The sequence below is a fragment of the Mirounga angustirostris genome, unplaced genomic scaffold (genome assembly GCF_029215605.1).
Source record: "Mirounga angustirostris isolate CCGP_5_RB_7025 unplaced genomic scaffold, mMirAng1.0.hap1 SCAF_1, whole genome shotgun sequence".
Taxonomy (NCBI): Eukaryota; Metazoa; Chordata; class Mammalia; order Carnivora; family Phocidae; genus Mirounga; species Mirounga angustirostris.
In genome coordinates, this window is record NW_026991709.1 from 116,727,345 (window position 1) to 116,754,836 (window position 27,492).

Sequence of the window (27,492 nt, forward strand, 5' to 3'; positions counted from 1 at the left end):
TGTGTCTCTCTCTGTCAAATAAATAAAATCTTTAAAAAAAAAAAAAATACAGGCATTGATTTAAAATAAACTCTAAAAGGTTGATTTTTAGAGTTGCTGATGGCAGCTAAAAACACACCTTTTAAAGCAAATCTCAGAAAATATATAATTTGGGCTGGGTGTGTTTTCCTCACCACTCCCGCCCCACCAACCAAATATTACTGATTATTCAAAAAATGGAAAGATAACCTCCATAAAAGTCCTTAGGATAACGCAAGTATAATGAAATAATTTAGGTAGCTAAAGAAGTGGATAAAGAAATAGTACAGGAAACTAAAATCAATAACAATGTCTTTAAATACAAAAAGAAAAGAAATTAGGGAGACCACTTAATGACACTGGAGGGCCATTGACTGTTTCAGAATTAAAATGAAATACTGAAAGGCCGTTGCTTTCGTTAGTCCTGTCTTCAGCTAAATAGCCTATACAAGAGACGATTTAATTACCTAACCATGTGAGATGTACATAGAAAAGGAAAGCTAAAATTAACAAAACACCATGCCTGACTAACCGTTGAGCTTAGTTTTTAATGTCACTTTACAAGGCGGACTTTCTTACGAGTCCATATTCTTAGAACTTAGGATATAGGACATGGCTTACAGTTTCAACAATATCTGTGGGATAAAAAAAAGGTGAAAGTAAACAAAACTTAAAAGACTGGTAGACCCCTAGAAACAAGATATTAGTAAACTCATGATGGGAATAGTAATCTAACTCTATACAGATCTAAGAGAAGCCTAAATAAAGCGTTAAGGTCAAAGGGAAAAAGATCTTCTTACCCTTTTATGAGATTTTCTTTCTCGTTTTCAAACCCCTTTTTCCTCAGGTCTCTCTTAACCCTAACTTCCTCTCCTTTTTTACCTTGTCTGTATCTCACTCAGGTTTTCTCTACCTCTTAAATCTTCCCGTCCTCTAATTTATAACAATTGAGAAAATTTATATGAATGTTTTTTACAGTTATATATTCTTTCCTTCAACTATATGCTTCTGGTTCTCAAGAGTTGCAACATGGTATAGTAAAAAGAATGTTAAAGTCAATCAGAAAACCACTGTTGAGGCCCAGGTCGGCCACTACCTATTTTTTGTGACAGAGGGCAAATAACTTTTCAAAAGAAAAAGAACTAAAATATTCTTACTGAAAATTTAGACATGAGGCTAAATTTGTATAGAATGAACTATACCCAGTATAGAATTAAGTACTCTTATGGTTTTTCCACATATTAAAGCAAGTGCAAAATTAGTGAATGAGGTTACCCAAGGGTAACCCGAGGTTACCCTTATTTAGTTGTTCAAATCTGTTTCCAGTTTTAAAATTGGTTTGTTCAAATCAGGATACAAAGGTGACATTTGCATTTACTCTTTGTGTTAAGATTCTTTTAATGTGAAAGGTCCCCCTTCTTTTCTTCGCAATTTGTTAAAATAAGTCATTTATCCTGTAGAATTGCCCATGTTCCTGATTTTGTTGACTGCATGCCCACACGTTTCCTTGTGTCATGTATTTCCCATTAATAGATCTAGGGGCTTGATCAAAATTTTTTTCTTTTTTTGTGGTGCTGGATACTTTTCTTCAAGTCATAGTATAAGGCACATTGACCAATGAGTTCAAGTCTCATCATCTTGATCTATCCATACAAAGTTCCTCATCAGCTTTTTAATTAATGGCTTCAGTAGCGATTGATGACCACTGCCTAGCTCTCATTTCATTAGGATTTATGAAAAGGTGATATTCTAACACTCCTTCTGCATTTATTAACTGGAATAATTCTACGTATTTTATAAATTTTTCCACGCAATTATTTGATTACCCTGGGGTAAAAAGGCAGGATGAATGCTTCTTTGTCTCCAAGTTACCAGTTTCCAGAGTAATTCCCTAATATCCTTCCAAAGGTGACTAATCGGTTTGTCTGTTTGCTATTAACATTTTGAATGCATAATTTACATATTTACAATGTTTTGGTCCATGTTAGTTATTATCCTTATTGATCATCAAATTAACTCCATGTATATAGCCAGCAGTTTAGAACCCCTGCAGCTGGATATTGAGCTTTTGAGAAAAGACAATGGTATTTGAAAGCTTTCCTGCTTTGGTGATACTGAGGTATTACTGTTAATTTTTAGATGTGAAATGGTACTGTGATTTTGTTGGAAGAGAAATATGTATCTCTGAATCAAATAACATCTCTCAGATTTGCTCAAAATAACCTGGGGTCAAGTAGATTGGGACATAAATGAAATAAGGCCACATGTTGCTAAGTTCTGAAGTTAGTATAACCATAGTTAACTATTGTTCATCATACTATGCTCTTGTATACATTTGAAAAATTCCGTAATTTTTTTAAAACTCCCATATCAGCAGTACAAGTTATCTACTATAGAAAAAACTTTCCTACCAAAAAAAAAACCCCCCCAAAAAAACAAAAGAAAACACACAAACTTTAAATCTAGCACACAACCAACCAGATAGTTTCTGAAAATGGTATCAAAATACATGCCAGAGGAAAAAAAAATAACTTATCTACACAACCTCACTTTCCATTCAAAAAATTTTAGATATTTGAAGTTAAGAGACAGTCTGAAAAGTGTGATTCTTAAAGTATTCTTTATTAAGATCATTAAAAGTTGTAGAAACAACTTTATATTATAAAGGCACAGGGAGACAGTTCTGATAAAATATTCAAATTAAACAGTAACTTACAGTACAAAAGACAATTTTAATGCACATACAAACCCCAAATGTCTGATTCAAAAATATTTTACTGTGTCTATTAATGGGCAATGATTAAAAATATAAATTGCTGCTGTATAATAAATATCTGATAGTGAATATCTTGATAGCAAAGTGAACAAAATATTTATTGCTTTTCACATACATATTTTTCCCTGTAATTTAAAATTCCTAATTCTTTTACTATCTTCTCAACTTTTTCCAAAGATAAAAGAAATTCCACATAATCTCACGGGGGAAATGGTAGTTGTAACAACTACCTCCAGTAGCAATCACTGCTGGCAGTGTTTTCTCACTTCCTGGTCTGCAATAACAATCACTTTTCCAAAGTAAGATAGATGTTTGCTAAGCCACATAAAGACAACCCTCTGTGACTGGCATTCTAAAGTTTGTAATGAACACTTATCAAATATAAAAGGCTGTTTTGAAAATGTGTATTTAATTTGAAGTTCTAAGTGGTGAATGTTTGACAAATAATTTTACCTACTACCCTCAAAAGTTTTCTGAAGTTGTAAAAAGTCAGCTTAATAAAATTTCTAGCACTTAAATGTTTCTTTGAGGGCTAGTTGATATCTGTAATACATGGATGTATAAAAACTAACATAATGCAATCTATTTTATAATGGAGAGACCTTACCATTCTCCTCCCAGTTTTTATACTGGGGTTAACATTATTGATTTCATCATGCTTTTTTGTAGCAACCCAGTTATAGATGGTACAAGTAGAATTTCTATCACAACAGTAAAATAACATGAATGTACCATCCTAACTCAATGCTATCTCAACTTAATACCTACATTAAAGTATTTGATAATCATTGTAAAGTTACTTAACCATATGTCACGTTTATACAGTGTATAGCAGCTAGTAATGTGCCTGGCACAGAGTTGATGCTCAATAAATAGTTGCTGAATGAAAGAAAAAGAAAAGAAAAACCTGGCTTTGGTTGTGCATATTTTAATCACTTTCTGATTTAGAATAAGGTCAGTCTAGAACTAAATACTGCGCACTACACCAAACTTTGCCGTATGCTAAAGCGGTAATTAAAAAAAAGAAGTTATCACCTATGTTAGCAATAGTCAATTTATATATTGTAACTTTTAAAAATAGCCCACAAATTTCACACATTTGTTAATTTTTATCCACATACTTAAATTTGATGTTTTGATGCTTGACAATGGGGTAATGAAGACCAAGTTGGGCAGACTGGCTAAACTCTGCTTTCAATAAAAATTACTAGTCCATCAATAAATAAAAAGTTATGAGACCCAATTAAACTCAAATGATGACTATACCATGGTAATTTCTCCAAAACTACCAAAGAATATAAGGTAGGATATCTTTAAGTCACATATGCCTGGAAGCAGCTTACCTTTGCAATATAAAATAACCAGGAAGATCTGAACGTAATAATGACAGAGTTAGAGTACCGGAAGTGTGGTAATAAGAATACGTAGGTGACCAATTTTAAAATCTAACCATGACACTAGATCTAACATTTCTTTGGCATATGCATTACTATCTTGGACTAGTTAGCATTTAAAAAATACTGTGTTGTTTTTTTTTTTCTCAATCAACATTAACATAAAGGTGTAGAATCCTTGTATACTCTTCTTAAAGCCTTTAAAAGGACAAGATGACATTCTGCAACATATGCCAAATTTTGTGTTTAGTGTACAGTTATAATTATAGGCATAGAGGGATGTAACTGTTAAATAACTTTGAATGATTTCATGCAATGGTGAAACCACAGAAAGTGGGGAGAAAAGTATTTACATGATAAAATATTCAGCTCTCTGAAAATACAGTAAACCTGGGAACCTTGCCCTAACAATAAATGTGTACCGCATAGCATTGAACAAAAACTAGTCCAAATTTAAATAAACACCTAGAATAACCTGAATGTGTAAAATTTAATTAAAAAAAAAACATAAAAATGAGTGGAAAAAAACACCTATACATCAGAAGGAAAAAATGGCCTATAAAACAGGCCAATCTAACTTGACATTCAAAGTAAATGCAAGAGATTCACAAAATCATGATAGTAATGGAAACTAAGTCAAATACCAAGTACCCTTTGATACACAAGCCAATGTAACTATCAGACTCATTTCCAATAGCTTCACAATATTCATTAATTCACTCAGGCATTCGGGGGAGCAAAGCAGTCAATGATGATAGCTCAAGTCTCCAAAGTGTAAGAACAAACTTATTTGCAGAAGCATCACAAGATTTTTGAAGTAATGTCTTATTTTGATGTTAACATAGATTTATCAGTGCAAGTTATCTTCTGAATGTATTACTTCCAAATTTCATTTTTCCACATAGTTTTTGGTGGTTTAGTTTTAGCCAGTGCTATTTAAATGGAGAAAAGAAAAATTCACCATAGACTACCTCACATTGTTACTTAATTGTGCTAGGTATTCACGCAGTTCTTTTGCAGCCTGGAATCTGCCATAGCGCTTCTTTGGGTTGGCACACTCATCCAGCAAGGCCTCTAGTCGGCCGTCTTTGGCAATTTCACTTGGTGGGTCATGAAGAAGTCCTCCAGAAGTGCCACGCCAGGTGGCATGTCTGGATAAGAGGTTCTGACAAACAGCATAGTAATTGTGGTCCACAGTCGCACGAGCACAAAGAATTTCTTTTGAAAATGATAAGCAAGCCTCCTTATCACAGTCATCAAATTTGCTTTCATACCATACATCCCAATTTTCAGGTTTATCTGTAAAAAGGGGGAAAGCAGAAAGAGAAAAATACATTTTAAAAGAGTTCTCATTCCTTCCCAAAATATAACAATTTGCTAATTAACACAGTAGTACTGGTTCCTAAAACTGTATTATAATTTTAAACATTGAAATTTATTAATTTATATATAAAGTGGGAGTTCACCAATGCCAGGCCGAGAGATCAGACAAGGTCTCTAACTACTCAAGGGTTCAGTCTAGATTGAAACTTTCCAACATACAGAGAAAGTGCCATACAGAAGACTCAATGCTACAAGAGTACAGAGGAAGCAGTACTTCTTCCTGGGGCTGTAGAAAGCTGCATACAATTTCTGATTTAGGTCTTAAGTAATAAGCAAGTGTGAAGTGAAAAGAAATGTGGGAAAACAGTACGCTAGGCCCAGTATAAGTATGTGCAAAGGCATGGACTCAAGGGCTTGTTCCAGCTGATTCAGGAGCCAGTAAGTTCATGGAGGCTAAAGTGTGAGACAGCTACCTGGGGAGAAGGTACAAATGACACTAGAGAAGTAGGTTGAACCTTGTGTGGTCATAAACATGACTTGTTTTATAGAAAGATAACGGGACTGAAGACTGGAGGGACTGAGATGACGACAGTAACTAATGGTCCAGAAAAAAAAGCCAAAATGTAGAAACATAGGAGTTTAGTTTTGAGTAAAGTTTAAGGTTCTAATTGGATGACAAGGTAGATATTATTTACATAATACTGTTAACATTTCATACATAAATATAGAGTAAATATAAAGTAACTACAAGATATTCAGGTGGGCATATCACATGCAACTAGAAACACACTTGAAACTTAGGACTTTGACGTCAGAGGTACGGTACACATATTTAGAACACATCAATATACAAGTGCTTGATGGAACCAAGAGAAGAGCTGAATTATATTGGAAAGCATGTTGAAAGCAAAGGCAAGAAACAAAGACAGGATGGAACCTTGGAACTTAAGGGGTTGGCAGGAGTGGTTAGTTAAAAAAGCTCATTCATTCAGCAAATAATTATTTGAATGCCTACTCTAGGACAGGCAAGGGTATATACTGGTAAACAAAATAAGTAATAGATGGTTCCTGCCCTCACTGGCTTACTATCAAGTACGCGAAATAGACATTAAATAAATAAACATTATCATAAATAGTGGAAAATGCTACAAAGGAAACAAACATTTTTAACAGTAGAAAGGTTTATGAAAGAAACAACCTTCCCTAGCATTAGATATAGTGGTCAAGTATAACATTTAAGCTAACGTTCAAAGGACAAGTAGCTAGCTGTGTATGGAAGACAGATGAGGCATTTTAGGCAGAAGAAAAAGCATATGGACAAGCCCAGAAGCAAAAAGGTTCATTCAAGAAACAAAAGGCCACTGTAGTTGAAGCATCAAGGGTAGTAGACAGAGGGATATTAAAATTGAAGCAGACTGGGCCCTGATTAAGGTTTTTTCCCTTTCTTTCTCTTTAATGTTTCTTTTGTACACAGAGAACATTACTCAGTCTACTTTTGCTTGAAACATTCACATTCAAATATGTTACAAAAACTGGGGCGCCTGGGTGGCTCAGTTGTTAAACGTCTGCCTTCGGCTCAGGTCATGATCCCAGGGTCCTGGGATCGAGCCCTGCATTGGGCTCCCTGCTCAACGGGAAGCCTGCTTTTCTCCCTCTCCCACTCCCCCTGCTTGTGTTCCCTCTCTCGCTGTGTCTCTCTCTGTCAAATAAATAAATAAAATCTTAAAACAAACAAACAAAAAAATATGTTACAAAATTTTAAAAAATTGGTTCACCAAAGCTTTTTTTTAAATTGAAGTAGAATTAACATACACTATGATAGTTTCAGATACACAACATATTGATTTGACAATTCTATACATTATTCAATGCTCACCATGATATGTGGTCACCAACTGTCACCATACATTATTACATTATTGACTATACTCCCCATGCTATACTTTTCATCTTTCCAAATTATTTAATAACTGTAAATTTAAATCTCTTAATCCCCTTTATCTATTTTGCCCATCTCCCCTCTGGCAACCCATCAATTTGTTCTCTGTATTTTAGAGTCTAGCTTTTGTTTGCTTCTTCCTTTGTTTTTTTTTATATTCCACATAAGTGAAATCATGGTATTTGTCTTTTTCTTCCTGACTTTTTCATTTAGGAATTTTAAAATGTCAGGGACAAAGCCTGTAACTCTAGCATAATGCCTTCTAGGTCCATCCATGTTGTTTATTTAGCATAATGCCTTCTAGGTCCATCCATGTTGTTGCAAATGGCAAGATCTCATCCTTTTTTATGGCTAAACTTCCATTGTGTATATGTATATTAAATATATACACGTACATATACACACCACTTCCTCTTTTATCCATTCACTTTGTGTTGCCTCCATATCTTGGCTATTGTAAATAATGCTACAGCAAACATAGGGGTGCATATATCTTTTCAAATTAATGGTTTTGTTTTTATACCCAATAGTGGAATTACTAGATCATATGGTAGTTTTAATTTTTTGAGCAACCTCCATACTATTTTCCACAGTGGCTGCACCAATTCACATTCCCACCAACAGTGCATGATGGTACCCTTTTCTCCACATCCTTGGCAACACTTGTTACTTGTCTTTTTGATACTAGCCATTCTGACTAGTGTGAAGTATTACCTCTGGTTTTGATCTGCATTTCCCTGATGATTAGTGATGTTGAACATCTTTTCATGTGCCTGTTGGCCATCTGTATGTCTTCTTTGGATAAATGTTTCTTCAGGTTCTCTGCTCATTTTTAATAAGATTGCTTGTTTTTGTGGTATTGATATTATGTAAACAGGAGTTTGAATTTTACTTAAAGAACAATGGGAACTCATTAAAAACTTTAAGCAAGGAAGTGATAAGATCAAATTTATGTTTTAAGAAAGAAACTACGTGAATAGAGGAAACCAAAGGATGGAAGAATTTCAGGAAGTTGTTACTGATCAGTCACTTCATAAATTTTGCAATTAGGTGGTTGCTAATGGTAATGCAGAAATCTCAGTCAGGTTCTAATGGGTGGAGGAATGAATGGAGGCTGAGGGAGTAGAAAAAAGCAGAGTAAGCAATACTTCTAACAACAGCTGAAAAGCATGGGAAAGCAGAAAAAGTCTTAGACATGCTTGTTTATGGGGAGGGAAGAGAAACTGGATTCTAAGGAGGGAGTGGGTAAGTTGAAGATAACTAATGCAACAAGTTCTCAGAGAAGGATCTACTCTGTCTGAAATAGAAAGATGAATGTGTATTGTTTTTACTAATTTAGATAATAAAGGGAAGGACACTAAGGGAGTTGCCACAGCAAAACCTCAGTTTCCCTGTGAAGGAGAAAATAAAGATCATTTACTAGGAAGAGTTCAGAAAAGAGTGTGAATAAATAAATATGGTGTTTTGCAAAGTAGATATTTAAACAACCCTACCATGGGACATTTGAAAAGAACTGGTCACAGCTAAAGTATCACTGGGGCAATGCTCACTGTATGAATATACTTGTGTGGTGGTTATTCATCCAAGGTTAGGAATTAGTTGGTATAAAACTGTGACATGAATTCCAAGAATGTCTGCATAAAAAAATTACAAGAAATTTTAAAAGTTTAGGCAAGTTGCACAACTTTGTGAGTATACTAAAAACCACTGAACTGTACACTTTAAAAAAGAAAAGGATGGTGTAAGCTGCTGCAACATTCACAAACGTAGGAAGAAGTAAGTGGAGTGCACTCGAGCAGGGTGTCTATTCCCTGTGGGAGGATCTACGTGGCAAGTCAAGAAATAAAAAAGTAGTTTGGTGAGTATGGAATCAGAACAAGTACTGGGAAAAATCAAGGATCAGATAAGATCATGCAAAAACCTAAGTGTCAACCTAATAAATTACTGTTACTTTCACTGCATTCCTCAGGTGCCACACATTTTTGGTCTGAGTTCATCAAAAGATCTTCATATGACAGGAGAAGAGGGGATTAAAAATATGAGACCGTCACCATAGAACAACCACTTCTCAGTTTCTTTTATTAAGTAGATTAGTTATAGAGTTACAGGCTTTGTCCCTGACATTTTAAAATTCCTGTGGCATTTAATTTTCAAAACACTTCAGACAGTGTTTTGAACACAAATAAATGGAGAGCAAAATTTTGGATAAAATGTAATAATGTCAAATCAAAGTTAGGGATCTGCAGGGCTAGAAATGATCTAAATGGTTAAAAGAAAATGAAAATCACCATAGGGACCCCAAAGAACAACGGAACACAGAACATCACTATAAGTGATCCCACAGAAAAATAAGACCTCCATGAGAGCAGAACAGCTTCTCCGATAGGCTGTAACTACATAAAAACTTAATTCTACATTACATTCCTAAACCACAGAATGTAGCAGACTGTAAGAAAAAGACATGTGTACACACACACACACACACCACACACACAGTATATCTGTGTCCATTTGAATCCAAAGGATATTTTACTAAATATGGAGAACTGTGATTAAGAGTACAAGTATAATAAACTGGCTTGCGTTTACTGATACTGGTCAAATAAAACAAAGAGGCAAGGCTTCCATCTAAGAAGGAAATTAAAGGTTTGTTTCATATAAATGCAAACTTTGACATTAAAAAAATGTGTCTAAGAAGCAAATGTAAGTTATATACTTACTTTGTCTAATTAACCTTTTGTCAGCAACCAAAACATTTTCAGCATCCACAATGATTACCTTCCCATCTCTAGGACCAACTGCAAAATTGTCAAAACTGACGTCCAGGAGGTAGAGTGCAAATTCAAAGTCATTGTTTGTAAGCTGCTCTGCTATTTCCATTAATTGCCAAGCGAGGTCAACTCGTTTCTCCCATGGTGCATTAAAGTAACTCCACAGTTCTTCTCCAACATAACTTACAGCCACCATTCTTCCACAAGCTCCAAGATATTTTGCAAATGGCCAACCTTCATCAGACGGAAAACTCTACAAAAGAATTATCTTAATATCATAAGAGATTCTGATTAAAATATTCTAGGTCTACCCGCAGATCCTCTCAGCAGAGATTATTACTAGGCATGCATTACTTGGATTTCTTGTTATATTCAGGAGTTGGAGAGAGATAAATGTGATTTCTTTCCTAATTCATACCATTACTATGGACCTGAAAAAAAATTTAAATATGTAACTTTACATTATAAAGCTAAAACAGAGTAAGTCTTGCTCATAAATTTCAGAACCAAACTGATCAACAAACATAAGGCACCTTCCTTATTACCAAATCTGGAAGTATTTACATTTTCCTGTATCTTTTTGACTTGGTATAAGTACAGTCAACCATCTTTTCTTTTGAATGAACAGCACTGCAGGCCTATTAGCCAGCAAGTATTTACCAGGCACCATGCACTGTACTTGCTGGCAATTAAGAGTGAACTAAACAGTCTCTAAAATAAAAATTTTAGAAGAGGAGACAGATACTAAGCAAATAATTTTGTGTATAAATGTTAGTTACTAGGAAGTGGTGTGGGTCCTAAGAGAGCATTTAATAGAGACGCTACCTAGTCCACAAGCAGGTGGGGGTACAATTTAGAGAGGGATTTATAGAAGTGTTTCTTAACCTACACCCAAAGGTTAGTAAAGAGCAATCTGATATCCTATTGATGCAACCTGCACTCCAAGTACCTCTGGTCCCAAGTCAGTCTTGTTTCCTTTCTACTGCCACTGTATTTCTGTTCACCTTTAGCTCAACCTTAAAATTATTTATTCTCCTAATCTTAGCAAGGTTTCCTAATGGATTTTATAACCACTGGGAAAATTAACATCCTAAAATAAAAGTCTTTTGCGTTGATAAACAAGTCACTTTAAACTTAAATGTCAGGCTTTATCTAAGATACTTTCCAGTGCGAAAATGAGCATTGTGGTGCAAAAGGATGGGAAGTAATGTTTTAAACAACTTCTTGGAAGATAACATGACTAGAGGAAGTATAGAGGAAGCCTAGCACTTTTCCTTAAAATGGGGGGGAAATTATAAAATGATATTCACATAAACACTGTAGGGGAAACAGAGCAAAACACTGCAGAATATAAATACAGATTACTTCTATTGCTAAAATTGAACAATCTACATACATTTTTTTAAAGATTTTATTTGAGAGAGGGCCAAAGAGAGATCACAGAGGGAGAGGGAAAAGCAGACTTGCCACTGAGTGGAGAGCCCAATGCAGGGCTTGATCCCAGAACCCTGGGATCATGACCTGCGCCAAAGGCAAATGCCTAACCCACTGAGCCACCCAGGCACCCCAATCTACACACATTTAAAGAGCTAGAGATGAGGCTCTTTTTCTTGGACTGCTTATGAAAATAAGTAATATTAAGTTTACCCTGAACTTCCATAAAATTGAAAAAAATCAGTAATATCCTTAATATTAATATGTTTATCAACTTTAAAACAAAATGTTCTTAGAACTAAACTTGATCCATAATCACCTATTTTCATTTGTGCTTCCTTTCAACTATAACTATTAATGCACAGAAACTGTAATTGTTTCTTTTTACGTGTAACTTTCTTTTAAATTTTAATATCTACAGTTTTGTGATAAAACACTAATTATGTAAATTAAAAATTTAGATATAATAGTATGAATCTTTAAATATAGTAAATGAATTGATTCAATTTTAATTCAAAGGCAACATCTGATTCTTTAGCAAGAAGGAGGACGGAAGCACATTTTTCATCTTATACCTGAGAATTTTTTATTTCTTTTGGGTACTGGGAAAAGTGAGACTGCTCATGTCCAATGTGAACTGCAAAAAAATGTTTGCTAACCATCTTATTTTCAACTTTTTCTCCCAATTTTAAAATACCTAACCTTCAAAATTTACACAAATAATTACAAAAGATTTAACTGTTTCCCAGAAGTATTCATGTATAAAGTCTATGACATTAAATGAAAAAAAGGAAAAGCATTAAAAATTGGTAATATATGAGATTATATAGTTTTGTCCCACAAAAAGTAAAACAAAAAATTCCTCCATACATTATTGGTATATTATTCACATGTTATACTGTAGGACAGATACAAATATATCTTTGTGAAAATAAACCGGTCTTTGACAACAGGAGAAAAGGGAACCCTGCCAACATCTGCACATGTACAAATGCCTCCTTGTTTTTTGGAGCCTTTCCAACTGGCAAATGACAGTCAAATATACCCTTCATTACCCAAGTCCCTCATAGAAGAGGATAAAATATATGAACAAATGTCACACTGAGCAATTTTATATTCATACAGTGATTTCTGACAATGTTAACTGAAATCCTGTTATGCCTCATTTTAAGAAGAGCACTACAATTCTTTCATATAGCTTGCTACCTAATCTTTTGGAAGAACTTTAATAAATGAATCCACACCACTAGCTCAGATGACAGGAATTTTTCATAGTATAATCAAAATAGATTTCATTAATGAGAAAACAATTCTATTGAACACACTATAGCACAAAGAAAATGCCCAAAGGAAGCCAAAACATAATTTTTATTTAAAACAATTCTGGCTTAGAACCAAATTATCATGGTCAAGCAGAGTTTGAAAGACAAAATTTTAAGATGTTACAGCGTGGATTTGCTAAATATATCAAGCAATGAGAAACACAACTCTTACTTTCTGATTACCAAACTCCAAGAGGGCAAAAACAAACAAACAAACAAAAAACAAAAAAACAAAAACAAAAACAAAAAACCCTACAGTAGCTAGGATAAGAAGTTTATTGCTGAGATTCACAGTTTCTATTTTAAGACAAATCTTTTTTTTTTTTTTAAAGATTTTATTTATTTATTTGACAGAGAGAGACACAGCGAGAGAGGGAACACAAGCAGGGGGAGTGGGAGAGGGAGAAGCAGGCTTCCTGCCGAGCAGGGAGCCCGATGTGGGGCTCGATCCCAGGACCCTGGGATCATGACCTGAGCCGAAGGCAGCCGCTTAACCGACTGAGCTACCCAGGCGCCCCTATTTTAAAACAAATCTTAAGATCAGATTTTCAAATTGCCTAGAACAACAGGCACATAGTTTAAAGTAACTGGACATAAAATGTGTATATTTTAATGAGTTATTTACAATTGAAAAAATATGTACAAATACTTTTCATTTGAAGGATGGAGTCTTTATTTTATTTTATTTTTTTTAAAGATTTTATTTATTTGAGAGAGAGAGAATGAGAGAGAGCACATGAGAGGGGGGAGGGTCAGAGGGAGAAGTAGACTCCCTGCCGAGCAGGGAGCCGGATTTGGGACTCGATCCAGGGACTCCAGGATCATGACCTGAGCCGAAGGCAGTTGGTCAACCAACTGAGCCACCCAGGCGCCCAGGATGGAGTCTTTAAACGTGGAATGGTTTAAATTCTAACTTGACCAGAGGCACTCCATTTGTTATTTGTTAAGGGCTTTACATCAGGTTGAATATACATCGAAGTATAACCAGTCAAATTTTAAAACTAAATTATTAGTTTAAAATTGTACAAAGGTACAAAACAGTTATAAAAGTATGTATTTCCTTTCAATTACTGTATTTTTTTAAAAAAAAAATTAAATTGGTGAGCACCCAAAGAAAACTTCTATGACTATTCCTACCAATGTAAAAATTAAAAGTGGAAATTTAAGTCAGGGTTAACTGATAAGATTTTTAAAAATATTGGGGCGCCTGGGTGGCTCAGTTGGTTAAGCGACTGCCTTCGGCTCAGGTCATGATCCCAGAGTCCTGGGATTGAGTCCCGCATCGGGCTCCCTGCTCTGCGGGGAGCCTGCTTCTCCCTTTCCCACTCCCCCTGCTTGTGTTCCCTCTCTCGCTGTGTCTCTCTCTGTCAAATAAATAAAATCTTAAAAAAAAAAAAAAAAAAAAGATTTTAAAAAATATTAAATGCCTTCAGTTAATTTACAAAATAAAAAGTATTTTGAATATGAAACCTAAAATAAATCACTATGTCTCTTTATCTCTTTCTCTTTTTTTTGGTAACAGAAAACTGCAAGCTACCTCTTGGATACCATAAAACTCAAATAATACTAATAATAATATTACAGGCATTGACAGTACCTTAAAGTCAAAGTTTCAGAAATAAGTAAACAAAATCACTAAGGTCATCTTCCATTTTAAGAGAAAATGAGATGAAGGTGACATAAAATGTATACACTCGATATTAAAGATTAGAAAATTTAGATATATTTTTTATGGTATGTAACATTTTATAAAATTTGTATATTTAAAAGACAATAAACAAATAAATAATGGACTTCAAATCACTCTGCATCTCATGAGCTGTGACTATGGCAAAGCGAAAACTTCTAAGAGCTTTAGTCTTTTTCTCTGTGAAACTGGAATAATATTTGTACCACCATATATATTCATCAAGACAATCCAAGAACCAAAGGAAAGAGTATGAAATGTACTTTGCAGATTTATACTACTTTATAAACAATTGCTTACCAAAACATTTTTTACTTCCTATTTAAATCCACTAAATAAGAAGTCCAGATATTCATCAAGTTATGCTTATTTTCGTATCACTTACTGAAAGTCATCTACAAATAATGAACATCTTCCAAATATAGTCAAGAACCACCAAATTAGAAAAGCATCATCACTTCCTCTAGTAGTTTCTAATTTACAGTGGAATATATGAATTAGCAACCAAACCTTGGGAAGGCTTAATGTTATGAAAAATGTACAGGGCATCCACAAGCACTAATACAAAAAAAAATTAAAACTTGATAACATGTATACACATAAACTCAGCATTGTAATTTGCTTTTCATTTATAATAGTTAAGCACCACAAAATCCTAAGTGCTGAAGTAATCTATCGCCTATTTACTGATCAAAACCAACCAACATGATAGTTTATGTGATTTATAACAGGGATGTGAAATCTAAGAATTCTAGAGTTGGAAGTACATGAGTTGTAAATCTAGTGCAATCTAACTAGCTCAGTTTAAGTGATCTGCCTAAAGTCACACAGATAAAGAGGTAAAGTCTGGCTAGTAAAACCCCTCAATCCAATATCTTCCTGTTTCAGAAGCTTCCAAGTTTTGCATATATTGCAATCTCATATTACGGAGAATCTGGGACATAGTATGCTGTGAAAATAATGTAAGCTTATACATCCTAAGTGGAATAAAGCACATAAATCTTGTGTTTTCATATTTTTTTTTAATTTGACAAACCCTATTTTCTACAGGTTTTTAAATTTGGAATTGCAGATAAGAAACTGTAGGTTAACCCACATTTCACTGACTACTGTAAGCAGCTGGAGTTAGAGAGTGAGAGAGTCACTGTGGAATGAAGAGAATACAAATTTTGTATTAAAAATTCTAGATCTAGCCTAACACCATCCTGAAATGCTAAGTAAACAGTTGTAAATAAAACAGTCCCTATTCTCAGGAAGTTTTTTTAACCTGAGTTGGGAGAATGATTATTAAATAGACATAAATTATAAATTACATAATTTGTTACAAATTATGAAGTAGAGTATGCTGAGAAAGAGAGATTGTGTGGTAAATGGCAGCCTCTCTAAGGAAGTGCGATTTAGGCTGAGATCAAAAAGATGAGTGTAATATTAGACAGACTGGGGAGGGGGCAGTAAAAATGTTCCAGGCCATAGTAGAGTTAGAAACAGTCTTCTCAGTATTAAAGAAAAGGCCAAAGTAGCTTCACAAAAATGAATGAGGAGGAAATGGCTTGAGGTAATAGAGTCTGTAAAGGGAGGTAGGGACCAGATCATGCTTGGACTTACAGAATAAAACACAAACTCAACATGGTCTACATGCTTTGAAAAAAAAACAAAACAACCAAAAAAAAAAAAAAAAGCCTTAACATCCAGAAACATTGTACATACTGGAATTAACAAATATCCTGTGATATATGTTATTCTTTAAAGAAAAAAAACAACAAAAGCTTTTACAATATCATAATACCCTTTGATCAATAACCACTGACCTACCAGATTAACAAGGTCATTTTATTCTATTATGTCACAATATGTCATTTTAAAAAGACATACAATGTACAAATAAAACTGACAGATTAAAGTAAGGTCAACTCTAGAACTTGTGACCTATTCTTTTTTTTTTCCTCCTTACATCACCAAAAATAGGGTTTGTATACTAAATTTAAAAGACTGGGACGCCTGGGTGGCACAGTGGATTAAGTGTCCAATTCTTGCTTTTGGCTCAGGTTGTGATCTTAGGGTTTTAAGATCGAGCCCGAGCCCCATGTTAGGCTTCCCGCTCAGCTCAGAGTCTGCTTAGGACTCTCTCTCCCCCTCTCCCTTCCCACCCCATGCTCACTCCTGCCCTCTCACGTGCTCTTTCTCTCTCTTTAAAATAAATAAATCTTAAAAAAAAAAGATCATACTTCCTTTAATACAAGAAATAAAATATTTTATAGTCATTTACTACTTCACAACATTCCATTAAAAGGAACATAACTTTGTAGCTCACCTAAAAAGATGTATTACAACACTTATTTTTTAAAGAAGGAAATTCCTAAATAAAAAGCTGACTTAAAAAAAAAAACCTATTAATAATCAAAACATACAATCTAAAATCTGGTTATAGGTTTTCTACAGAACTGGCATTTCTGAGCACACACTAATTTAAACTTGAGAATACTTATCAAAAGTTAATGTTATCAAAAGAACAGAAAATGCTTAAAAGTTCAATTTAAGTTTCAAATTATTTTTAAAAGCCCAAATATGAACAAAATCCTATTGTAGTAACGCATGTTATAACAGCTGTTCACAGAGATTAGTCAACTGTACTGGTGACAGACTAATGTGTTCACAGTTTTGTGAACTGTCTGGAGGGGGAATATAGTAAAATTACTGGGATGATTTAATGGTTACCTAATTTTTGCTAAAATTTCTCTTAAGACTTTAGCTTCTTAATTTATATTGCTAAATAGTGGCCAAAATCCATTGTAAATATTGTAGAATCTTAATAATCTCAAGATTTCCAAGTTACAGGATATGTTCCATTTAGTTCATTAAATGATTTTCTGAATGCCATTTTCCACCCACCTAGAATTCCAACACTATTAAGCAATGCCTTGAAAATAGCAAGGTTATGATATTTCACTGAATATCATGTCCAATAGCTGTTTCTAAAATTGGAAACTAATGTCAAAATGCATCAATAAAAAATCTACATAAGTTTAATAGAAATTAATAATCTTTTATAATAGTTTAAGAAATGACCCCCCCCCCAAAAAAATCACCTGGCTACAAGTTTTAAATATGCATAAATTTACTTGTCTCAACTGATGCTTTCTTACCTACAGTCACATCAGCCAAGTGTGATCCACATTTGAAATACATATCTACAAACACCATCCTCAAACATTTGCTTCCAGTAAGACAAAATTTCAAAGAAAGAAAAAGGATATAAAAGCTTCTTTGGACCCAATAACCCAAGAATGCTACCTTGCTTTCTTTACTCAAGACTTAATTTCTTTAAAGTCTGACAAGTAGAATAGTAAGTACTAACTTACTCCCCTGGTTCCTTTAAAACATAAACTGAATTAACATCACCCTTCCGAAAAAGACCAAACTATCCTCTAAGTAGCACAGTATCTCTCTTTGTTAAACCTGATGCCTGGTTTTAGATTTGTATTCCTTTTGTTGCCTTAAATTCACTACAGACAAAACAAAACTCTTGGTTCCCCTACCCCAAAGCCATTCCTTTTCTGGCTTCCACATCATAATAAGGAATTATTTAGTAGTTGCTCAGATCAAAACCTCAGGAGATATTCTTTATTTTTCCCTTTCCATCATACCTTTGCCCATCAGCAAGTCCTGTCAACTATTTTTCCAAAATATATTGGCTCTGTCCGCTTTTTATAACCTTTATCACAACCATCTTAATCCAAACTACCATTCTCTCCCACAATCTTGTGCAAAAGCTTTTCAGATTTCTCTTTTACTCCTTAAAGTCCATTCTCCCAAATCAAGCCCTACTAAAAACACTTCTACTGTTTGACACTGTCCTGAAAAAAAAAAAAAAAAAATCTGAAACTCATTAAGCATGGTTACAAAGCTGTATAGGATATGATCCTTGTCCACCTGTATGATCTTATATTCTATCAGGCTTCCCTACTCCCATGCTCCCGACTCCTCTGGATTTGCCAAATCTCTTGTCCAAAAACACTCTGCCCTCAGATCTTTGCACCATTGGCCATATCTTTCATCATTTACACCTCAGCTAAAATGCGACTCTTCCTAACCATCCAATTAAGAGTAGCCCATCCCCAGTCCATCACAGGAGTCTGCTTTGTTATTTTTATAGTATGTAAAGTCTGAAATTATCTTGTTTTTTGTTTGCCGCCGACACCTAGTGTCCCAGAACACAAAGGCTGCACAAACTGTGTCCTGGCTTGCCATCTTCACTGTATCCTAAGAGTATATAGATCAGTTCCTGGAACTACTGAACAATGCCACACAATTCTTGCCAGATCTTTTCACTTCAGTTAAAACTCCAAATGTGCACTAGAAAGGCAAAATACGAAGACGACCCTGAAGCTTCATACCTACCTCAGATGACCTTTTAAGATTGTGTCTCAGTCTAAGAAATTAGACCAGACCTAACCCTTTTTTTAAATTATCACTTGTTACTGTACTAATTAGAATTACTGAACTATAATAACTTAGAGAAATATTGAATTATTTGCTTTGTATTACTGAATCTTTATCTAAACTCTATTTCCTACAATATTCTTTCTACAAAGTACTTCATATGGGACAAATCCCTAACCTTCCTTTTAATTACTATTCAAAAAACCTACTGCCTGCAGCAGCAACTACATAGGTATTTATGGTGTGTATATATGTAAATAAGTTAACATTTGAAGGTCTGTCATAGGAAGAGTAAAATGTATATATTTCTAAGATAGATGTCAACATAATGTACTAAAGAACTCTTCAACTACAACTATCTAAAAATGAAATAAGTTGATTTGCAAAGTACTAACATATTGTAAAAAAAAAAAAAAAACTACAATTAAAGACATTTTGTGTATATTATCCGAATAACCCTATCTCCTTTATTCTTTAAAACAATCTTGTTATAGGTAACTATTATAATTCCTATTAAGAAACTAAGGCTCTAAAACATTAAGTGACCATTCAACAACTTTGAGTTAGCATAGAATGCTATCTCAATACCGCCCCCACCACTCTGCCTGTCCCCCCAGGCCCCATCCATGGGCAAAATCCTATTTATCCTTCAGAACTCAATTCGCCTATAAAATCTTCCCTGGTATCCACACCTATAAAGATACACTCATGTCTTTCCCTAAATGAGTCATTTGACATAGTGCAGGTACCTTTTTTTTTTAGAGAGCTTATTATGCTATATTGATTGTAATTATTCATTTATATACCTACCTCCTGCCCAGTACACTACTTGCTGCCTAGACAGATCCTTTGAATCCAATTGCCTTATAACAGACTATTTACCAAATGAACAAATAAAGTCCAATTCTTCTGATTCTAAATCCAGGGCTACAAGTTCAAACAGCTTCCAGGTATTTCAGATAACTTCCTATCAAGAATCTATTTTAATAAAGACATACAAATTGGATTAAAGGTTTGATTACATAATTTAAAACCTTTCAGGGTCTATGACCAGGATGAATAACTATCCACATCTTACACTAGTAATTTAAAATTATTTACTAAAGTTCATTGTACGTGTAGGGAAAATGCAGGGCCTGTATTCTAAGGTCATATTAGTTCAATATATGCATAATGAATGAAAAGTGAAGACAGAAAAAAATGTCAGCTATTCTGTGAGGTTAACAGCAATGACTGAAATACAGGAAGTAGGCCAGAAACCATACACCAGAAAAACAGAAAATAAAAACCAGTCTGATGATCCTGAGAAACCAACTACCCATGTCTAGAAAGCAAATCCCCAAAAAGTAAGCCTTCTATTCCCTACCAACATGTGAGGAATATGTACTGATCTATGTGGTGGAAATACAAAGGAAAATAGTTTGTAGATTAGACAAAGTACAGAAGGGACCTCAGAATTAATAATGGTGAGAAGACATGAATAAATCCAGAAAACAGGCCAGTGGGGCAAAATTATTTTGCTCCACTGATCTGGAAGTGGTGCTATCCTAAGGATGATTGCCTGTTTCTATAATCTTTCCAAAATAAAAGTCTCTGGCTGTGAGTGAGGTACACAGAATTATTTGTGTTTTTTTTTTTCATGAAGCACATTTAAGTGTCGATAAAACCTCTGATTTAAAAAAAAAGAAAAAGAAAAACACCAAAACCTCTAGATTTAAGGTTATGAATTAGATAAAAAGTGCTTTACTTAGAACTACCTACTCAGAACCATCTCTGAAAATCTGGGAATGCAGTTATCACAGTAGCATCCAGTGGGAGAGAAGTAGGTGGCTCCCTAAGCTGTTGCTTGCAAAGAAACTCCTGAGACAAAGTCTGGAACATTCTTTCAAAATGCTATTGCCCCACAAGATACTTGGCCACACTGAGCTCCATATTTCTTTCCTTTAAAGGCAATCTCTTGTTTTTTTCGTTTTGTTTTAATCTGATTTAGTGTGTGTAAAAATTTGGGAGGAAGACAAGCTTGAAAATGGGTTATCTATCCTGGCCTCCTTCCCATACCTTCTAGCAGGGACCAAGCACCAAAACCCCCAAGCCCCTTTTAGAAGTTTAAACCCACCAGCTAAAGTCAAACTCAGAAGTAGAAAAAAATAATTTCTCAAATCAAGGATTTGAGACTCAAAGGATATTGGGGTTAAAAAGGAAAGGACCCAATCCAATAGTCTCATTTTATAGATAAGTCCCATAAAAAAGTTTGTTAACTTGTCCAAAGTAAGACAGCTAAATGGCCACAATCTTTTGTTTACTTCAAAAACCGTATCTTGGGCCGTGCACCTTAAAGATATCTTCTCCTTTAGGAAGTATCTTTAAGGACAAAACAACATTCACTCAACATTTTCTGTAAAAATTCATCATGTGATATAGGGATGGACTACATCAATGCAACTAAAGGTATGGCTCACAGTCTGAATCGTAACTATTTTAAGGTGATCCATATTCCAAACAAGCTTCAAAACAGCTGATTAACCAGTAGATAGTTAAAGTTACTTTTACCTTATTTAACTTCTAACACTTACTGAGTGCTTAATAGGGATTTGGCACTATATAATGCATTTTGCATGTACTATGTCATTTACAAAAATTGAAATAAAAGCTAAAAATCTATAGCATAAATGACAGTTAAGTACTGCAAAAAATTAAGGAACTCCTATTAAAATTGTGATTCAGAGAATTTAAGACAAAGTTCTACAAATGTAGTCAGACAAATTCCCAATTTCTCCATCTTAAACAAACAAGAGCTTTCTCTGTTTCTATAAATAAGACCATCATCATTATCTCTAGGTCATCAAGTCAGAGATGGATTGGGCTTCAGGAAATCCAGACAGTACTTTTCTCTAAAACAGTCACAACTTCTATAAATTCAAGAAGAGGTAACTATAAATATTGGTAGAAAATTTACCAATAACCTTGATATCTTGTCAAAACACTTCACCTTGATTTTCCAATATTCCAAGAATACTATTACACAATAAAAAATCAACAAAGTTCCTCTCTTCAGTTTTCTTCATAGGATTATGGCATACTTATAATTAAAACATACTTCTTGGTGAAGTAAAACTGTGAAGAAAAACAGTATGAGTGTAGAAGATAAAGGTTCTAGCATTATCTTGTTTCTTGATGTTTATAATTTTTAGAAGATAATTCTACAGCCAAACAACTTTCCTTTGAACTAGATAAGCTGCTGTAAGCTAGTAAAACTATTCAACGATGGGAAGAGAGTTGTACTTTCATACCATTTCATAATGGCTAAGTCTACAAATTACAAATCTATATAGCCTTACATAGATAGATAAGGTAGACACAGACACTTAGTACCTTCCATGTCTTCTTTCAAGGCATAATAGAAAATTTAATTTGTTATTGTTTCTTAAAATCAGAAGATGCAAGTTTAATGGGCAAAATTTATATACATTTTCAGTTCTTTCTTTAGTACCTATCAAAGGAGATTTTTAAATATTTATTTTGGAAGCATGTTTACCACACTGGAACTTTTGTTAAGAATAGTTTGATGAAGTCAGTTCAAAAGACTTTTTCCACCCCCCCAAGGTAATTTTTGGACAATATAAGAAAAATCTAATTTGTCACCAACTGTCCAAAAATTCAAGAAGTAGCTCCCTCTCCTGGAAAAAAAAAAAAAAATGTTGAGTTCCTCTTTAAGCTGTAAAATACATGCTTGGATCTTTAAAAATATTTTTTAAGGTACATGAACCAAAATGCAAAAATACCCAAATTTGAGTGAGGTTTTCTATCATTAATACCGCATACTACCATTTGGGCTATTAGTTTTACAGAAACCCACATAAATACTAAACTTGTACTCATTTGTCTAGTTAGCAGAAATAACAAACAATATGATTTGACTTAGTAACAATCTTTGTACCTGATCACAGAATTTTAAGATTCCTTTCACTTTAGTGGTTTTACTCCACCATCAAACCTCAATTGCATTGTTCATACTTAACTAATTTTTCCCACAGATGAAGTGGTTTTATAAAGAAAGTAGCAGCTCTGTGAAAATTTATTTAAAAATAAATCTTATTCAACTTGCTTGTTCATCAGGTAAAAAATTAAACATACGAATATGACTGACTGGTATTAAAGACCCCGAATTTATATTTCACACAGCACTTACTAGCTGCCTAAATATCAAATGCAATATACAAAAGCCAAAATTAACCATGTTAACATCTATTTCCTCACATACTAAAAACAAACTCTTATCCTATAACCCATCTATCACCCACTCAGAACAATGGTGTCACTAAGTTTAAATTACAAGAATATAACTGATTTTTTTTTAAAAAGTTGTTTATCACTAAAGATGAAAACAGAAAGTCTGAGGGAAGAGTTAATCAGAAAAGAAGGTACAAGCACATGTGCCTATCTCAACTAGAAAGTAAATTGAAAATGTCAAGACAACTTCAAACTTCAAAAATTTAATATAAAAGCTTCCCAAATAAAACAGATTTTCCTTAGTGCAAATCAAATGCCAAGATATCTTTATAAAGAACTGGATATATAATCTTCTTAAAATATTAGTCCTAGTTGTTGTTTCTAATATACCAATACTCAGAATTACCTGATAAAAACCTTTCAATAGGCACCCACTATTACAAGCACAGAAAATGTGTACTACTACTCAGATAGCTCCTTACTAAATTTTTGGGTCCCAGAGAATTTGACAGATTATCTGCAAATACACTGCTAAAGCTTTCTACAGGGACCAACCTTCCTAATATAAACATTTATTTCTCAAAGATAAAAGATAGTTTAAATGGAAAAAAAAGTTTCAAGTCAAATGTATATCACAAATACGGACTTAAGCTTTAGAGGCTGACTAGCTTTACTGAAACTACTTAATAAAATAATTTCTGAGAGAGAAGTTTAACCAATTTTATACACCATTCACTGTTAAAGAGAGCAGTGTTTAATACACAATCTGTACTTTAAATGTAACCCGTTAGATACATCCTGTGACAGCTTAAAATTTACTAAGACCCACACTAAAGTTTTGAGGCCAAGTATTTATTTCGTGTTAAAATTATCTGGCTGAATTAATCAAAGGAAGCTGGTTGCTCTTAGCTAAATTGGGCAGCTAAGTTGGGCAGCGGAGAACTTGAGAAAAGAAAGCAATGTAAATGAATACCGTACATTCCTATTCATGCACTTCAGATTAAAAAAAAAAACCCACCAAGAATCCAGTACAACCACCCCCCCCCCACTAGTAACATTCTCAGCAGCACAGAAAGAGCATGAAGTATACCAAAGTTAGTTATTAATTTTAAGTCATCCCCCCCCCCCCGCCCCCGTATTTGATAAACAGCAAAACTGGTATGGCAAAGGAGCAAGGTAACTTTCCTGCAATTACAGGAAGGGTCACAAGCGCACAGTTGTAACCACTACCCCAGGACACCACGCTAAAGTCGGGTGGGAATGTGCAGAAACTCAGTAACTACTCCAAAGGTCAACAGTTTTTTGGGTTTTCTTTTTTTGCGGTCACCACTAAAAAGATGCCAACCTACTCCCCTAAAAGGTGTGTTTGTTTTCAAAATAAAGTCACGAGAGAGCCAATAAATCAACTAGACGAGAGAGATAAGAATCTCCTTCCCCTTTTTCTCACCCTGGCCTAATATTTCATCTTCCTGCAGCCAGATTACTAGATGAATACAGCAGGTCACAGAATCAGGATGAAAATGTCCGTGTTGGCCTCAAATCCTCCCAGCCCCAAGTCCAACGATGCCTTCCTTACTTTTTCCTCTTCCTAATCCTACTCAAAGCACGGCTCAATGGATTAACCTGACCACAGTCTCAATTCCCCAGCTTGTCCCCAAATTAGCTGCCCCAATGATCCGCCAGGTAAGTGAGCTCAAGAATAAAACAAAGACTTTGGGGCCGAAGTTAGGCCAGGCACGAAGAGCACCAAAGGGGACAGCAAACGCGGTACAGAAACACTTAAGAACTAAGAAAGGTCCAAGGGCTCGTGAACAGACCGCGCTGTCGAAGTGCAAACCCCGGTGGATAAAAGCAGAAAGGCAGGGAAAAGAGCCCAAGGAAACTCACTGGAGAGACATTTTGGAAACGTACAAGACGCGCTCCCTCTGGTGTTAAAGGATCCGCAGTCAAATCCGAGATGCGCCCGTATCTAGGTGCCAAGAACAGACTCTCCACCAGCCGGGTCGCCCTCCACAATCCGACACAGCGCCCAAGGGTCCCCCAGTGCCGCCCCCTTCCCACGCCCGCAGGCTGGCCCAGCTGGGCCGGGTCCAAACGGGGCAACGAGCGCCGGCGGAGCCACTTCTCCGACTCCGGTTACCTCGCGCGGCCCTTCCCGGCAGGACGCCCCCCTCCCGGGCTCCGCGCCTACCTGTAGCACCAGCGGCTCGGGGTTGAAGGCCAGGGTCAGCAGCAGTTGCATGCGCTCCGAGTCCTTGAGGTTGCGCAGCAGGAAGCTGCCCGAGTCCTTGGTCTCGGCATAGCGGCGCACCAGGCGATCGAGCAGGCGCTGCGAGGGGCAGTGCACCAGGTCCGACCAGCCCTCCACCGCCTCGGGCGTGAGCAGCCGCACGTCGCCGTTAAGGCGCGCGAACTCGGTGCGGGGCATGGCCTGGAGCAGGTCGCAGCGAGGTCGGCCGGTGGCCCGTTTGCAGATGCTCTGGTCGAGCTGCGCCAGCTCGCGCTGCGAGCCGAGGCGCTTGAGCACCACTCGGCGGCGGCCGCCCTCGCGGGGCTCGCCGTACTGCGCGAAGTAGACGTTCTTCACGTTGAGGAAGTCCAGCAGGCGCAAGCGGCCCCACGCCTCGAACACCACCTGTCCGTTGAGGAAGCGGCGGCACCAGCTCGTGCCGAAGCACGCCGGGCACTTATTGAGCTGCAGGAAGCGCCGGTCGGCCAGCTCGTTGCGCTGCCAGGAGGCGAGCAGCGACGGCGAGTGCAGCACCATCAGCACCAACAGGCTGCCCAGCGCCGCCAGCTTCAGCGAGCGGGACAGGCGGCCCAGCTTCGGGGGCACCAGGCGCCACATCCCGCCCGCCTCCCGTCCACACGCACCCGGAGGGCGAGGGCACCCCGTGGGCGCCCCCGCCGCGCCGAAACCCGGAGAGCGACCGGCAGGGGCCCCCGGGCGAGAGAAGGAGCGAGGTCGCGGGCTGGGGCGGGAGGCGGAGTAGGTGTGTAAGAGAGAAAGACGGGGAGCGGGAAGGAGCCGACCAAAGCAGGCTGCGACTTCTCCCAGTCACTAGTCTCCACAACTCTCGAGCTCCCTCCTCCGAGCTCCCCGCCCTCCGACTCCGGCGGCGCCTCCTGCACGCCAACCAAGTTATAGAGGAGCGGGAGGGGCGGGGGAGGGGGGGAAGCGCGGGGATCCGACGGCCGCGCGGCCGCGCGCGCACGCGTACTGCTCGCTGGCGGCGCGAGAGCTGCGGCGGCCGCCTGTGGGGCGAGCGGGGTCTCTGGAGAGAGAGAAAGAGGGACTCACGGAAGGGGAAGAGAAGCTGGAATGTCTCACACCGAAAAGTAGCAACAGTGTAGGAAGGTGGGAAGGATGAGGTGCCCGCGCGTCCCTGACGCCTCACGCCCCGATTCGTACACGCTGGCTCTCCAGAGAGGGGGGAGAGGGGGCCAGGGGGCGGGGCTCGCGGGGCGGAGCGAGCGCGTCGCGCGCCGCCCGGAAAGCGTAAGCGCGAGCCCGCGGGGGTGGCTCTCGGGGCCGGCTCCGCGAGGGCGGAGCTCCAGCTCTTGGGGGAGGCATAAGCTGGCGAGGTCTTGTAGTGAAATGACTTTTGGTTAACAATTAATCTTTTATGATTGTTGAGTTTTACTGGGGCCTCTCTTTTGCTATCATGGAAACGGTCCCGTAAGGGGGGAAAAAATAAATGAATTGCGGAATTGCCACTCCATCCCGGACTGCTCTCGCCCGGGTAGGAGGGGGGCGGGGCAACGCTCTCCTCGCTCCTCACCCGGGTGGGGCGCGCGCCTGGGGGCGGGGCGAGGCGGGGCACGCCTGGCGGGAGTTCGCGTCTCCCGGCGCCCGCGCGCCTCTAGGCCAGGGGCGGGCCTGCGGTGAAAACGTGGGAAAGGCGTGAGTTGTTGGCGGACGGGCTGGGGACCGCGTCTTTGGCGTCTGTTATTATCTGTGGAGGCATCTTAAATTTCCTGAGCGGGTACGGAAAAAACGAAGTTAAAAGGAAAGTGTCATGAGAGAACCGACGCGGCCTGGTGTAGCTGGGAGTTCTGTCCTAGCCGCTGCGAAGAAGCGGGGATGAGCAAGTGGCGGGTTTGCCTTGCTCCCCGCCTGTTTTCACAGCGCGGCCCTGAAGCCGTTTGCTTCTGCTC

General features: G+C 37.2%; 1 protein-coding gene across 5 annotated transcripts in view; it reads right to left on the reverse strand.

Annotated features, from left to right (window-relative positions):
- The window catches only part of DIPK2A (divergent protein kinase domain 2A), a 44,255-nt gene extending 17,724 nt beyond the window's left edge, over positions 1–26,531 (reverse strand). For 3 of the 5 annotated variants that reach the window (XR_010410233.1, XR_010410232.1, XM_064586779.1), the window contains exons 1-3: positions 25,526–26,531; positions 10,171–10,474; positions 5,160–5,487 (exon numbers count right to left, since the gene is read on the reverse strand). Coding sequence is in view for 3 of the 5 variants with exons in the window: in XM_064586779.1 (XP_064442849.1) it covers positions 5,160–5,487; positions 10,171–10,474; positions 25,526–26,182 (1,289 nt within the window). In the remaining 2 variants the exon portion in view is untranslated. Of the gene's footprint in view, positions 1–2,619; positions 5,488–10,170; positions 10,475–25,221; positions 25,349–25,525 lie in introns of those variants that run through there. The other 2 variants (XM_045903619.3, XM_064586783.1) reach the window with 2 other exon arrangements.
- Positions 26,532–27,492: the final 961 nt, after the last annotated feature.